The sequence below is a fragment of the Scleropages formosus genome, chromosome 8 (genome assembly GCF_900964775.1).
Source record: "Scleropages formosus chromosome 8, fSclFor1.1, whole genome shotgun sequence".
Taxonomy (NCBI): Eukaryota; Metazoa; Chordata; class Actinopteri; order Osteoglossiformes; family Osteoglossidae; genus Scleropages; species Scleropages formosus.
The window spans coordinates 25,857,499-25,871,735 of record NC_041813.1 but is presented as its reverse complement, the minus strand read 5'-3'; the positions used below and the strand labels follow the sequence as shown (position 1 = coordinate 25,871,735).

Here is a 14,237-nt window from a genome sequence, read left to right as displayed (position 1 = left end):
TAGCTGGAAAATGCGACGATATTTGTTTTCCGACCTCAGATGGAGGTAAAAACGGCCATACGAAAGGACGTGCACCTCTTGGCTGCTTTGTTTCTGTGTATCTATTGTTCTTTTACTAGGACAGTAAGTGGTCCTGTGTTGGGGGGGGGGTGTACATGTGACAAATGTGTAAAGGTTTAAATCCCACGATGGGAAGTGCTGTTGCAGCCCAGATATTCCCCATTCCTTCCCTTTTTTCTCTATTAAAAAGTGCGACATTGTAGGCTGCAGTAGCAAATAAAAGAGCTTGCCAAGTAGAAGTGGATACAGCGAGACTGGTCCAGAGCAGAAGACGTGATCTAACCGCTGCTGATCGTAGCGCTCAAAGTGGTCACTGTGGGCTTCCTAAAAGGGCTCCGCTTTCCCTCGCGTTGACCAGTGGCGGATCGAGTTTCCCCTGGGTCTCGCCTGCTGGGCCGCCTTCATTTGGGAGTAATTAATCCACTTCTGAGCCGCGGTAGCCAGCATGGGGTGTGTGCGTGCGTCTGTTTGTCTCTCTGTGTGTGTGTGTGTGTGTGTGTGTGTGTGTGTGTGTGTGTGTGTGTGTGTGTGTGTGTGTGTGCGCGCGCGCGCTTTCCCCCAGCCCAGATGATGTCAGCCCTGTTGGGCCACACCCTCGACGGGTGTCACCGGTGGGTGTGCTCCTCTGTGGCACCAGCACACCAGCTGCTCCTGTTGTCCCCTGTCCAGCACATCCCTGCGGCACTGTGTGTGTGTGTGTGTGTGTGTGTGTGTGTGTGTGTGTGTGTGACACGTGGTGATGTGTTCATGTTCCAGTGGGTGTCCTGCGATTTAGAAGTTGTCCTCCTCTGCTGCTCTCTTTTCCACCCCTCTTCCTCCCTCTCCCTTTGCACCCAGGGTGGAGGACAAGCAGATCATGCAGGATTATCATCAGCCTTTGTCCAGGGTTAACGGGCTTTGTCGTGCAGTAATCGTCTGTTCCTGAAGGGGGGGTGGCAAGTGCCCACTGGCCACCAGTGGAGAGGGTGGGGGCGGTGGCTTTGAGGACCAGAACTTTCTCAGGGAGGGATCGCCACATCTTCGAGAACACCTACGGCGCGGAGGCATGGACGGTGGAGCTGCGGCAGCTTTAATTGAATTAATTTAAATTACATTAAAATTGGCAGGTTTGTCTGCAGAAAGTTAATACTGTGTTTGTGACATTAACTTTGGAAAAAAAAACAAATCTGTATTATTAGTGCTTATAGTATTTGATCTAAACAAGAGTAGTAAGGGAGCTTTTTACTTAACCTCAGTTCTTGCAGTTTAATACACACATACACAGAGTCTGAGGCCGCTTGTCCCAAGCGGGGGAGCCAAACTCGGCAACCCAGGGCGCAAGGGGACACCTCCGGGACGAGACGCCAGTCCATCACAAGGTACCCCAAGCGGGACTCGAACCTCAGACCCGCCAGAGAAGAGGACCTGGCCAAACCCGCTGTGCCACCGCCCCCCCTCAGTTTCACACGAAGATGTATAATTAGGTGGCAGGAAAGACGTTGAGAAAAAAACAAATAAAAGCAGTTTCAGGCATTTAACTGTTTATTTAATATTTGTTTAATCACAGTCTGTTTCATGTTGTTCAGAATAACGTTGAGTTTCACGCACAGGAACTAGTGGTTTTCTGCCCTTCTCTGAGAGTGTTCAAGAATGTCGGCGCCTTTTGGGAGGGGGGGGGGGGTCTCTTGCAGCTGGATCAGTAGTGCAAATACCATGTGCTGCTCGGGGGCGGCCTCCCCGTGTTCCTTCACGCCCCCTCCGGCTTCACTGCCCGGCAAAACAATGAGGTCTGTCAGTGCTCTCCGGAGGCCGGCTCCGTTCCGAATATCAAAATACCCCGCCGCAAAAATCATTACTGTCTCGAGCCCTGAAAGTCACGCAGCATGGGGGACCGCGGTGCTCCGCCTGGTTTGTCGGTAAGTGGACTAGAAGCGCACGAAGCAGCCGGAACCCTACAAGCGGGGCGTTTCGCGCGACCCTGCAACCTGCCGGCGTCCTCGGTTGAACTCTCCGACACACGTGCGCACAGGCACGCCCACGCGGCGTGCGAGGAGAGGTGTGCCGGATGCGTTTTCGGCTTCTGGTTGCGTTCAGGGGGCAGCGAGCTGAAAGGCAGCCCGGCTGAAGGTGGCCGCCGCCGCACCGGGCTCTTCCCTCGGTCCCGGGGATGTGCGCCCGGGCCCGGAGTAACGCTCTAAAAAGGGTCTTTGAGCACATGAATGCTGTGCGTTTGTAAGGGTGCCCCCTCCCCGACTGCGTGCTATTTATAGGCTACCCTGAGGATCCTACAGAACAAGGAGGCGTGTGAGTAGATTTCTGTGTTGTGTGTGTGTGTGTGTGTGTGTGTGTGTGTGTGTGTGTGTGGTTTCTAGCCATGTGACAAGTCGTAGCTGACTTTGTCGAATTAAGAAGCACAAGTATCTGCAGTCTTTGTTTGCAGCTGCCAGACGCTGCTGAAGTCCCCACACACACACACACACACACGCACACGCTCACTCACACACACACACAGAGCACCGTCCCTAATGCCTTCCGCTTATTGACACTTGTGTGTGCTGGGAGGACGTGCTTTGTCTCGGGCTCTGAGACGCAGATAGAGATTTCGCATCTGCCAGGGGCTTCCCGAGCACTTCCGATGTCCGTTCGTGGAGCGTCAATTGAAAAGCAGCTCGCGGCAGTGCATCCTTTGTTCTCGCGGATGTTGTAGCCCCCCCCCCCGACTCATTCTTCATCGTCCACCTGTCCAAAGACTGAGTCCTGTCCAGATCCCCCATGAAAATGCGGTTCGCACAGTGGCCACCCTGCTTTTTGCGTCGAGCAAGGCTACCTTTTCGCTGAATTACTTCAGCTGATTTAAATTTTTTTTCTTTGAAAATTTCCATAATGGACTCTCCGTTTTTTAAATTGTTATAATTCTTTGAGTGTCAATAATTCATAGGGTGTATAAGGAAATACTGTTACTGTAGCCCAAGAGAAGCAGTAGCTTTAGAGAAGCCGGGAACAATTTTTAGTATATTTCGTCATCTTAGGGTCGTGGTTCACAAAAACATGAACGTAACACGAACATGAACTTTCGTGCAAAGTAGGACCGGAGTTCAGTGGCCAGGTCTTAACAAAGGAACTTGCATTTCAGCGGTAGCTCCATGGATCTGCGTTCCTTCGGGCAAAAGGCCGAGCGGAGCAGCAGAGTCCGAAGCTCTTAAGTGACCAGAACAGGAAGGACTTTGCTCCTCTTAAATGTGGCTCTGGTTTCTTGGAAATTGTTGTCACTTTCCATATTCCTGGGTGCTGGCAGTTCTTGTGGTGTTTATGAATGGTTTTCCCAACTGGTTTTAGAGTAATTACCTATGGAAAGACCTCCTGTAGCTCTTTTCAGAATGTGCAGCTGTGTTGCACCGTTTTACACGGTTGACGACTCCCTTCCGTGTGATTCTCAACAGAGGTTTTCCTTATTCCAGGTCAAAGTTAACAGCTGAAGGCTGCAGTTGACGCGGAAGGCCGTCATTTTGGCACGCGGGCTCCGAATCTCAGCGGTTCACACCAGACGGAGAGATGAAACCGGATGGGGTTGCCACGGCAGCCATGGAGGCTATGGAAGGAGCCGGGGCGGAGTCGGCTGCTGAGGCCTTGCCTGCGGAGGAGACGGCGCAGCCGCTCCAAACTGAAGAGGTTAAAAAGGACCAGCCAGAGGTGACACCCCCAGCTGAGAAGGCGAAGAACAGCAAGGCCGGGGAGCCCAAGGCCAAAGCAAAGGCTCCGGCCAAGGCCGCCAGTACGACGAAGACCCCCCAGAAGGCCGGCGCGGCCGCCAGCACCAAGCCCAGCCTAACATCTGCGCCTTCTTCACGACCCAGCACGGCAAAGAGCCGCCCAGTCAATGGCGTCCAGAAGCAGCCCACGTCAAACGGAGCGGCGAAGAAAGCCGACGTCTCGGCACCCGAGAAAAAGAAATCGACACCCGCTCCGGCGTCGGCTAAAAGGCCGGTCGGCGCCCCGGCGACCTCCCCGGCCAAGCCAGCTGAGAAGAAGCCGGCAGGGGTCCCGAAACCCACCCCCAGCCCTGCCGCGAGCAGCGGTGCGAAGACCGCTGGGACTCCGTCGCCGAATAAGAAAGCCCTGGTCGGACCAAGTAACGGCACGAGCGCCAAGCCCAAAACCGCCGGTAATCCACCGTTCGGTGTGTCCGCGATTCGTGTGTCGTCGCGCGCATGCAGCCCTGATGAGAGCGCGGCACCTTCACGGCATTTTATTAAAACCCCCATTTGCACGATTGAGGCATTTTCGCAGTAAGCAGCCCCCGCGGCCCTACGTGTGGGATCGGCTTTCGGTTTTAACGGCTCTTCAATTATCCCGCCGCTGTTCGTAATTTAACGCGGTGCCGTTTGGCTTCCCTCGACGTATATTCCAGTACAGTAAGTCCCTGTCTCCACTTTTGGACAAAGGCTGAGGAGAAATGGAAGCACCGTAGTCTCCGGCACGTCAGTTACATGTCCTGTCTCCGCTTCCCTCCACGACCCCGCTTCCATCTCACGCCCTGTCAACCTCTGAACCTCTGCTGTCATCCCTCGCTGTACCTCCCCGTCTCTTGCTCCGCCCTCTCGCTCACCCATCCCCCGCATTCTCATGCAGCTCCTAGACCTGCCTCGGCTGCTCCCTCCAAGCCCGGCAGCGTGGCCGCGACCAAACCCGATAAGCCGCCCGTTTCCAAGACAACCAGGTAAGGCTGCACATTTTTCAGTTCCTCCTGATATGAGGAAGGACAGCAGTTGAGACTTGTGTGTTCACAATGTTGGCCTCCGTTCACTTCATGTACTGTATACACATCGGCGGTTTAAGCCACCCCTCCCTCCGACCAGACCGCACTGTATGCTCCTGGCGTTTACGTCTCAATTTAAAGCCATTTAACCTGTCTTCTTTCTCTATGAGTGCGGGAACCGCCCGTTCAGACGGCGTGCTAGCCGTCTTCCTGCTTGTTGTTCGAAGGACCGGCACCAGGCGAGAAGATGAGCAATGTGCTCGCGCAGAAAAGGTTTTCGCCACGAGGGAGGCAAGCCGGCAAGGCCCGTTATTTACTTCTGACCCTGTCTGGCGATTGCGATCCGTCCTGAGTGTAACCGAGGCGCTGAAGTGTCACGATGCCGGCGGCCGTAGGCTCTACTGGGGTCGGGCCGTAGCGGGTACCTGACTCGTGCTGCGGCCTGTTTCGCTAAAGTGGACCTGAAGGAACCCCCGAGCTGCATTGAGGCGCCAGGCCCGGATAAACAACGCGCTGTCTGTCCGCGACTGTTTGCGCGAGGATGTCCTGAGGTGCGTGCACGTGTTTCTCCAACAGGAGCCTTTTTGTCGCCCCTCGCAAACCACAGCGGCCAGGTTTGTATCTGAGGACGACTGTGTGGTCGGCTCTGACCGCACCCCCCTTCTCGACATTCGTATTCTGCTCCTTCCCGCTTCCTCCGCACTGCCTTCAGCGGACCCCCTCAGCCAAAGAGCTGCACGTCAACTGCTGTTGCATTGGCCACCTGGATTGTCCTGGGAGTCCTCAGTCACCCCCACCCCCCCAACCCTAGAGCCACTGATTTTTATCTGCAGCCACTTGTGATCCAGGAGCTCACACCGTGTTGCCCGGGGTCCTCGGAACTGTATTTATGCATAAAACAACCCTGTATGCTTCATTTGGGATTCTGTGTAAGACTTGCTTTCCTCTGACCCCCATGCAGAACAGTTGCCTTGGCAGCAGCGTTATTCCAGGTCCCTACCAGCCCAGCTAATAGCTTCCGTGTAACGCCATGGGCTTGTGTTGGGTGTAATGAACTGCCTGCACCGTGTGGGGGGAGGGTGACACACTGTGTGTGTGTGTGTGTGTGTGTGTGTGTGTGTGTGTGTGTGTGTGTGTGTGTGTGTGTGGAGATCTGTTTCTGCCTCACTGCCTCCACTGACATGCTGAGGTGGGGGAGGGGAGTGGGGTTGGGGATATGAGAAGATTGAGGATAGGGTTAGGCAGAGGAGGGAAAGGGGAAAAATCATGGACAAACATCCCGCATCTCACATGTGGCTCCCGGGGACACGTTCCGTGCGCTCGCACCCTTTGCCTGCCGTGAGAAGATGGCTCGTCTCATGGGCGGGGCACCTCATTTTCTAAGGGAGTCTCCAGAGCTCCAGTCGGTAGCTCGAGATGTAGCTGCAGGGCTAATTGCTAAATGGCTCTGGCAGTAACGCAGATTTTTTCTGTTACTTTTTTTTTTTTGCCCACAAAAAACAGGCTTCCAGCAGCAGAGGTACACGTGCTAACCGAAAGCTTGCGCTCAAGACCGAGCGTCGCCGTCGAACACCTGCTCTGTTCATTTTCCGTCGAGCCTTTTCCAGCGGACTCCCCTCCCCCCCATTGTCTCGATCGCTCTCGCCGCTGTAAGCCGCTGGGATGCTCTCCTGGGGTTGTCTCCTCATTCCCGGGCCTAAAAAAAGGCCGCTTAACTAGAAGTGCGGTAGAGACCTGGATTCGGATATTGAGAAATCCAACACGGCATCTCCGCTGAAGCCATTTTCCGGCTCGCTTGTCTTTATCCCGGAAGTGCCAAATGGGACATCTATCAAAGGGTCGTCGCGTTCCTTCGACCGCGTTATTCCATCAGAGGTGGCTACCCGCTATTTCTGTGACTGAAAAATGATTTGCCCTCCTATTTTAATCAGCTCGCATATGTGCGGTTTCACCGAGGTTATGCCACAGTTATGCTGTTAACTCGGGGGCTTCCTCCGAGGATTCGAACACGTTACCTTTCAGTATTACGCCAGTTTTGCTGGCGTCCGCTTTGCAGCCTCCTTCTGCCGACGTTCTGACTGCTTGGCTGAGGTTCCATGGGAGCAGAAATTCCCCATGTGTGCTGATGTAGCAGCTGCATCTCAGTGGCTTGGCAACATGACGGCTGTAGGGATTCGTCTGTGAATTCCTGGGTACGGCAAGGCTGCTTGTTATGCCGAGAAGCCCACAAAACCCTCAGATTCCTGTGGCACTCGCCATGCATTCTCTTCCTCTTTGTTCTTCCTCCTCGTCCTCTTTGAATTAACACTCTGTCTCTTATCACAAAGCCTGTTGTTCGTGCCGTGACCCTGTCGATGTGCTCTTGCCGTTTGTCTCCTCTTCGTTGCGGCTCCAAGTCCAACAGTGAAACCCAGCAGTCAACCGGAGTCTTCTGAAGAGCTTCATTGACTGGAATGCGCTTTGAAGCAGAACAACAGGGAGCTTTTTTTTATTAAAAGTCCATGTTCATTACAAGGCCTTTCTCACTTGTTTCTATTGGAGTTTAGCAGAGGTACCGCTTTAGAACAAGTTTAAATGAATGACATATTTAAAAACAAAAAAAGAATGAATCCAGCTGAGCAGCAAGGTATCATAGCTCCTGGCCACCAGCTCGCCTTCTGAGTGCTGGTCGTAATAAATTGTACTTGGATGAATCAGATACTGTGATTTCCAGGACAGGATCTGAACCCCCATGATGGATGTGTTCTGGATAATGCCTTCAGACTTGGGGACTTTTAACCCTTCCGTTGTTAGTTTAGTTTCTGACCAAACCTTATTGAAGGTTTAGTTTTGAGGTTTTGGTTACAATATGTTGATGGTATTCAACCAGACATGTTACTCAGGTCTCATTTTGCTTTTTCCAGCTCTTGCAAGTTTCCTGTCCTAACCCTCACTGATGCCCCACCTTAATTGAGTCATACAGTCATTATGAATCATCTGTTTCTTGAATTGGCAGAGATGGGGGGGGGGGGGGAGAAAAATGTACTAATTATATCTGCCTTGCTGCCTGTTCGAACTCATCAGGTAAGCACCTAAAGAAGTTATTTCCAGTGTGACATGTCTGCGGGTGTATATAGGTTACAGGGCGGCAAGGAACCCAGCTTTCCAGCAGGCAAAAGCATATTAACCCCAGCATTAGAAAGGTCAGCTGGACTACTGGCGTCCACATGCCATGTTCTGTCTCCAGGCCTGCGTGACTCATCTTCTCAGTGGTGCTGCTCTAGATTCTGGATGGGAGAAGGGGTGGAGCATGTGGTATGGGGGAGGGGCAGAACTTTGGCTTGGCACATAGTAAGAGTGTGCTGGAGGATAAGTGCCTTGTCAGCACGATTGCCTGTAGTGTGGAGGAAGGTGGTGCGAGAGCACCAAGGACAGATGGGGGAGGTGATGCATCCCACTGGCTCAGTGTCTTTTTTTTGATATTGGTCCCTCTTTTGCCTTTGAAGAAGTAATGGTGGTTTCTGAAACCCGCACAGAAATATGTTGCTTGTCCTTACTGTCACTCTTCTCTGTTGCACTTATTCAGGTCAGCCAGTGGTGCTCCAGGGGCTCGACCTGCACCTGTGGCTTCCACAGGGAAGCCAGCCCCTGCGTCTACTCGGCCAGCTCCTTCAAAGACTTCAACCACAGCCCCCTCTGCTGGTCGAACATCCACTGGGCAGACTCCCAAACCTGCAACTCCTGCAAAGAAAGGTATGCAAATGATTTAAGCATTCAGCATCCTCTTTGATGATGAGGAATATTGGTTTTAGTGGATTTAGTGTAAAACCATATCCAGTTTCAGCTGGCTTACAATTTAGGGTTAAAAGTCAGTATATAGTTTCCACATTTCATGGAAAAAATTGTGTAATTAAAAGCAATTGCCTTTTGTTTTTCATATCACCTTCTCACATCAGTAGTGCTTTATCCTGCAGATGTTAGTCGACCGACTGCCACGACGACCAAGAAGCCATCTGAGTCTGTTAATCGTCCTTCACCAGCCAAGATCTCGAAGAATGAGCCTCCAAAACTATCTGCCTCCAAGACCGAGGCCACCGCCAAGCGTCCTCCGTCTGGTAGCAAGCCAACTGAACAGAAGCCTGCACGTACAGCACCCCAGGAAAGTAAAGTCTCTGCAAGTCCTCGATCCACTGGCTCCAAGCCTGGTGCAGGCAAGGCTGCTGTCCAAACCCCTAAAAAGGCTGTGGGCAGCAGTACCCCAATGCCTGTGAAGCGTACGCCCAAACCGTCTCAATCTGTGCAGTCCACCAATGTGGTTGAGGAGTCAACCAAAGAGAATGGCTCTGAAAAAATTTCCGCTCCTGCCATTAATCCTGTGGCTCTGGCTCCCTCACCCTCTGATTCTCAGGAAGTAGGGCTGGGTGATGCTCCGGTGGCTCAGAAAGAAGAAGTCCCTGAGCCAGTGGAGCCTCAGAATATTCTGGATAACCCAGCAGAAACAAAGGCTGAGGTTGTTGAAATGTCTGCTCCCAGGCCTGAAAGTTTGCAGGATCTGGACAGTGTTGCAGTGACAGAAGAGGCTGCATTGGCCCTAGGTACAATAGCCTTATCGCCTCCTTCCTCACCCCCTTCTCCTACACAATTAGCTGTGCGGAGTCCCTCCCCCCTCGAGGAAGATGCACAATGCCAGGATCTCTCTGAGAGCCAAAATCAACCTGCCAGTGTGGTAGCTCCAGAAGATTCACAGGAACTTGAGCCAGAACATCAGCAGGACGTATTATTATCCGCTACGTTGGAGTCAGTGTCACAAGCAACCATTCCTTCCAATGATCTCACATTGTCTTCTCCAGCTGGGGAACATGAGGTGGCTGTGGAGAAGGCAGAAGAAGAAATCAATGTTGATGATGATGATGAAGATGAGGATGAAGAGGAGGAAAAACAGGAGGAATCTGACCTGCAAATGGTCAGAAATCAACCTATGGAGGAATCCCTGGGGGAGTCAACTGATCCATCTGGCTACACAGAGCCAAACAATGCTCCAACTCTGGAGCCAGAAGCTGAGGATGTAAGCGGCAGCTACCAGGAGCTCCAGGAGGAGGGTACACATGAAACCCAGCACATGGATGAATCACTGCATGAGGTGGATGATCTGGCTGGCTGCACTGGACAAAAACAACCACTAACCCCAGAACTTGAAACGGACAATGAAGGCATGAATGGCAGCCACAAGGAAGTGCCAGAGCAGGGTCCCAATGGGATGGTTGTAGAAGAGTCAGCTGATCTGGCCAGCTTCACAGAACAACAGAGTGATTCAGCCCTAGGACTGGATGGTGAAGATGATATGGAGAGTAGCAACCAGGAGACACTGGAACAGGCTACACATGGAACCCTCCTCACGAAGGATTCCTTAAAAGAGTTGGCCGACATGGCTGGGAATACTCAACTATGGGATACTCTAGTGCCAGAGCTGAAGACTGAAAATGAAAATGTGTACATTAGCCATCCCAAGGCACCTGAGCAAGGTGAACTTGGAGCTGTTGTCATAGACGAGTCTCTGAAGGAGTCTACTGATCTGGCCAGTTGCACAGGACTGCAGCATACTCCAACACTAGAATTGGATACAGAAGAAGAAGATTTACATGACTACTACCGAGAGGAGCAAGAGCAGGACACGCATGGTACCTTTGTCCTAGAGGAACCCCTGGAAGAGTCTTCTAATGTAGCCACCAGTGGGGGATTGCAGCATACTCCAACACCAGAACTAGACACAGAAGATGAAGAAGAAGTGAATGACCTCCACAAAAAGATGTTGGAGCAAGATTCCCAGAAGAAACTCCTCGTAGAGGAGAAGCTGAAGGAGTCAAGTGATCTGACCAGTTGCATGGGACTTCAGCATACTCCAACTCCTGAAGTGGACACTGAAGATGAAGGCATAAATGATAGCCACCCTGATATACTCGAGCAGGGTACACACAGTACCCTTCTTTCAGAGGAACCCCTGAATCAGTCAGCTGATTTGGACAACTACACTAGCCTGCAACGCACTCCAACGCCAGACCTGGATACCGAAGATGAAGAGGTGAATGAGAGCCACCAGGAGACTGAATGCCATAGTCCCCGTGGAACCCACCTCATGCAAGAGTCTGTGGTGGAGTCGAAAAATCTTGCCACCGGTATTGAATCACACCATATGCAAGTCCTGGAATTAGACTCTGAAGATATGAATAGCTTTGAGCAGGAATTGCAAGATAGAAGTATACTTGGTTTACTGCAGAGCATGGAAAGTGCCTGTAACATGGAAGAGGGTAATTTGAAGGGGCAAGAAGAGGAACCTGAAGATGTCCTGCCTGATAACATTGAAGCCATGCCTGAAATTTCAGAGAATAATGATGAGAGCGAAGAGGAGCAAGACGAGGACATGGAGGATGATATGGATGTTGGCTCAGACGGGGTAGAAGAACCCTGTGGGGTACTAAGTGCGAAAAATGAACTTCATGAAGCCCTAGAGATAACCAAAGAGGGTATGTTGGAGAGTTTTGCAAAAGAGGATGTCCTCACCAAGGAGGACCACAGGACTGATATGACCCAAGACCTGCAACTGCCCACTGTCCTGGAAGACTGTTTGCACCAGTTCCCCCAGTTAGTGCCTGCCCACCCAGCTGACTCGTCATCGGAGCCCTACGCTTCAGATCCTACAATAGAGTTCCAGCCTCCGTGGCTAGAGCTTGGAGCAGTACCACAAAAGGAAGATTCTCTCTATCAAGCAGCAGGTGAACTGGATTCCCCAGTGGAAGAGAGGGATCTTGGGGCAATAGCATCAGCTGTCTGCCAGCCTGACTCACTAGGGACTGCAGAGCTGGTAGCTCACTGCAGTAGCGGTAGCGAAACGGGCACACCAGAGGAGCTTGTGGACTATGATAGCAGCTCAGGGGTGGAGTCCCGCTCAGAAGGCAAGCAGCGTACACCCGTACCGCCAGCTCAGCCAGACATTGAGCAAGACCTCGGCATCCATCTGGAGAGAGGGGACTGTGAGGGTGAGGAAGAAGAAGCAGAGACCCTCCCTGCTGATGAAATTCTTGGGGACCCTCCCACTGCACACACCTCAGCCCCATCGACACCATCCACCTCAGGTGACGAAGCCAGTGACACAGAAGGAGAGGTACAGATTGATGATCCGGCCACCCATGGCATTGACAATGCAGCGTTTGATAACAAGACCGCTGCTCATGACCTTCCTGCTTTGGATGAGGGATTGGAAGGTGAGGAAGATGGCGGAACACCTCAGTCAGCTGCTTCAGCACCATCCTATGCCTTTGACTGCCCAACATCCAACGCTCACTCCACTGCTGAAAGCTGTGGCAAGAGTCCTGGGCTCTTCTCCTTGGAGAATGAGGATCAGCTCCCTGAGGAAGCCAAGGACCCATCCCTGGTTCGTGAGCTGACCCTGCCAGCAGCTGTAGGCCATGCAGACCTCCTGGGTACTGCAGTGGACCTCCTACCAATTGGCCAACATCATGAGGATGAGGATGAGCAACAGGAGGATGAAGACGAAGAACAGGAGGAAGAGGAAGCAGACCAAGAAGAAGACCAGTACCTTCTGTGTGGGAAGCCGGGGATAGAGCTCCCTGGCTCACTGGGCTCTGCAGGGTCCATGGAAACTGACCGACATCTTTCACCTCGCCACTCTGCTGTGGAGGACCCTGACGCCCAGCCACCTTATTTCTCTGCCATTTGCGATAAGACTGATAATGCTCTGGCAGGTAACGTATAGTTCCTCCCCGTGATGCCCCTTTCCAGCACCCTTGTCATTGTCATTCATTCTCCTCTCAGTTGGGGTAGATGTCTTAGAAACAGGGTAAGGCAAAGGGTAAATCAGGGAGAGAAGAAAGTTAAATGAAGGGAATGAAAAGACCAGATGTATCCATGCCACTCACTCTCATTTTGGTCATGATTAATTCAATAGCTTCAGCTTCTGTGTGTTCAGTCTCTGCTACTATTTACAATTAGTCCTTTCTTTGCATATGTTACATATCTGATCATCTGCTGAACTGGCATGGATGGACTGGTCAGTTGTGGGGGTGGAGAAAATGGGGGGGACAATAAAATGGACTCTTTACCTTTCGTGTAATTATCCTACTGTTTTTACCAAATGAACTTTAATTTTTTGTATATCTTATTTTTGTTTCCCCTTTCAGTTGTTCAGAAACGTGTCTTCCCTTTGCTGTACGCACCCCTCAGTTAGGGTCAGGGAGCTCCAAGTCCCTGATCTCCATCCATCTTTATTTCTGTGTTTTCTGAATTTGCCATTTTAGCTTGGCATATACTTTTTTAGATATTTGACAGGACTTCCTTTTTTTCCCCATGGGGTGTTTCATATCAAGTTGGCTAGAGAAGCTGGATTGTCTAGTTGGGTCTTTTAAATCGGTCTCTTTATAGGATTTTAGATATTTACAGGAAGTAGGTTTTAATGTGGTCAGTAGACCCACTGCAACTATTCAATATTAGTTCTTCAGAACCACCAGACCCAACCAAAGTAAATTCTAGATTTCCTCCATCTGTCCATGAAACGCTTTTTAAGAAGCGTAACATTTTAACAGTAACCGAGTAATGCACTTCTTTTCAAGTACTTTAACGTTGAGACATTTGTGCTGAATAGAAATACTTAAGTGAAAAGGCTGTATGCACAAAATGTCTGGCAAAAAAAACAAAACAAAAAAAAAAAAAAAACAGTATTTCTGGATTGTGTATAGATTTAGATCTGTATCTTTACACAGATACTGCTCTTTGTTTTGGTGTTTGGAATTGGAACAGTAATTTATATTGCTCTGTGTGGGATGGTTTTAAATGCAATTTTGGTATTAAATAAAAACCCTTCTCAACCTCACGTCGGTACACCCGGTGTCACCTTTCCGAATTGTGTTGTGTGTATGTGTGTTACGTCGGTGTTTCTGAACGCACACCAATACCGCTCCTCCACACATACTGGGACCAGGTACAGGCATCTATTCAGGAACCCAAGATCTCAAGAGGCCTTTGGTCTTTGCTGTGAAATGTTCCATTTCCTGTGTTCTAGCATGTGAACCCAACGTGCACCTCCCTGCTTGTCCCCATTACCTGTACAAACTCACCGTATGTTGGAGGGGGTCTCTCTCGGGAGTTAAATTAGAACGTCTGGAAATCTGATGCCTTTTGGAGATGACCAAGACCTGTGCAGTAAAGGTCTGTTCGCCTGCTATCTTCATCATCCCGATCCCATCAGTCCCAGAAACCCAAAGACTTTGCGGTACACAAATTCCTTTGTTTCCTCCACATTCCCTCCCTTCACCTCATAAGAGAACTTAAGGGATCAACGACAGGTGTTTGTTCCATAGCACCAAGTAAAGCTCTGAGTCCCCAACGGTCCTCCTTTCCTCATGACGTTGATGCTTCAGGTGAGTTCTAAGGCCACACCACACGACAAATT

At 51.0% G+C, this 14,237-nt stretch overlaps 1 protein-coding gene across 1 annotated transcript; it reads left to right on the top strand.

Moving 5' to 3' along the window:
- Positions 1-3,500: 3,500 nt before the first annotated feature.
- prr36b (proline rich 36b) lies at positions 3,501-13,757 on the top strand. Its single transcript, XM_029253969.1, has 4 exons — positions 3,501-4,201; positions 4,669-4,756; positions 8,361-8,527; positions 8,749-13,757. The coding sequence occupies exons 1-4, from the start codon at positions 3,592-3,594 to the stop codon at positions 12,543-12,545; spliced, it is 4,662 nt and encodes a 1,553-aa protein (XP_029109802.1). The 5' UTR covers positions 3,501-3,591; the 3' UTR covers positions 12,546-13,757.
- Positions 13,758-14,237: the final 480 nt, after the last annotated feature.

Excerpts from the sequence above, each read along its gene's own strand:
- prr36b (XM_029253969.1), top strand. The coding sequence starts at position 3,592 with ATGAAACCGGATGGGGTTGCCACGGCAGCCATGGAGGCTATGGAAGGA. Across the intron at positions 4,202-4,668 it reads CGCCAAGCCCAAAACCGCCG|CTCCTAGACCTGCCTCGGCT; the intron begins GTAATCCACCGT and ends ATTCTCATGCAG. Across the intron at positions 8,528-8,748 it reads TGCAACTCCTGCAAAGAAAG|ATGTTAGTCGACCGACTGCC; the intron begins GTATGCAAATGA and ends TTTATCCTGCAG.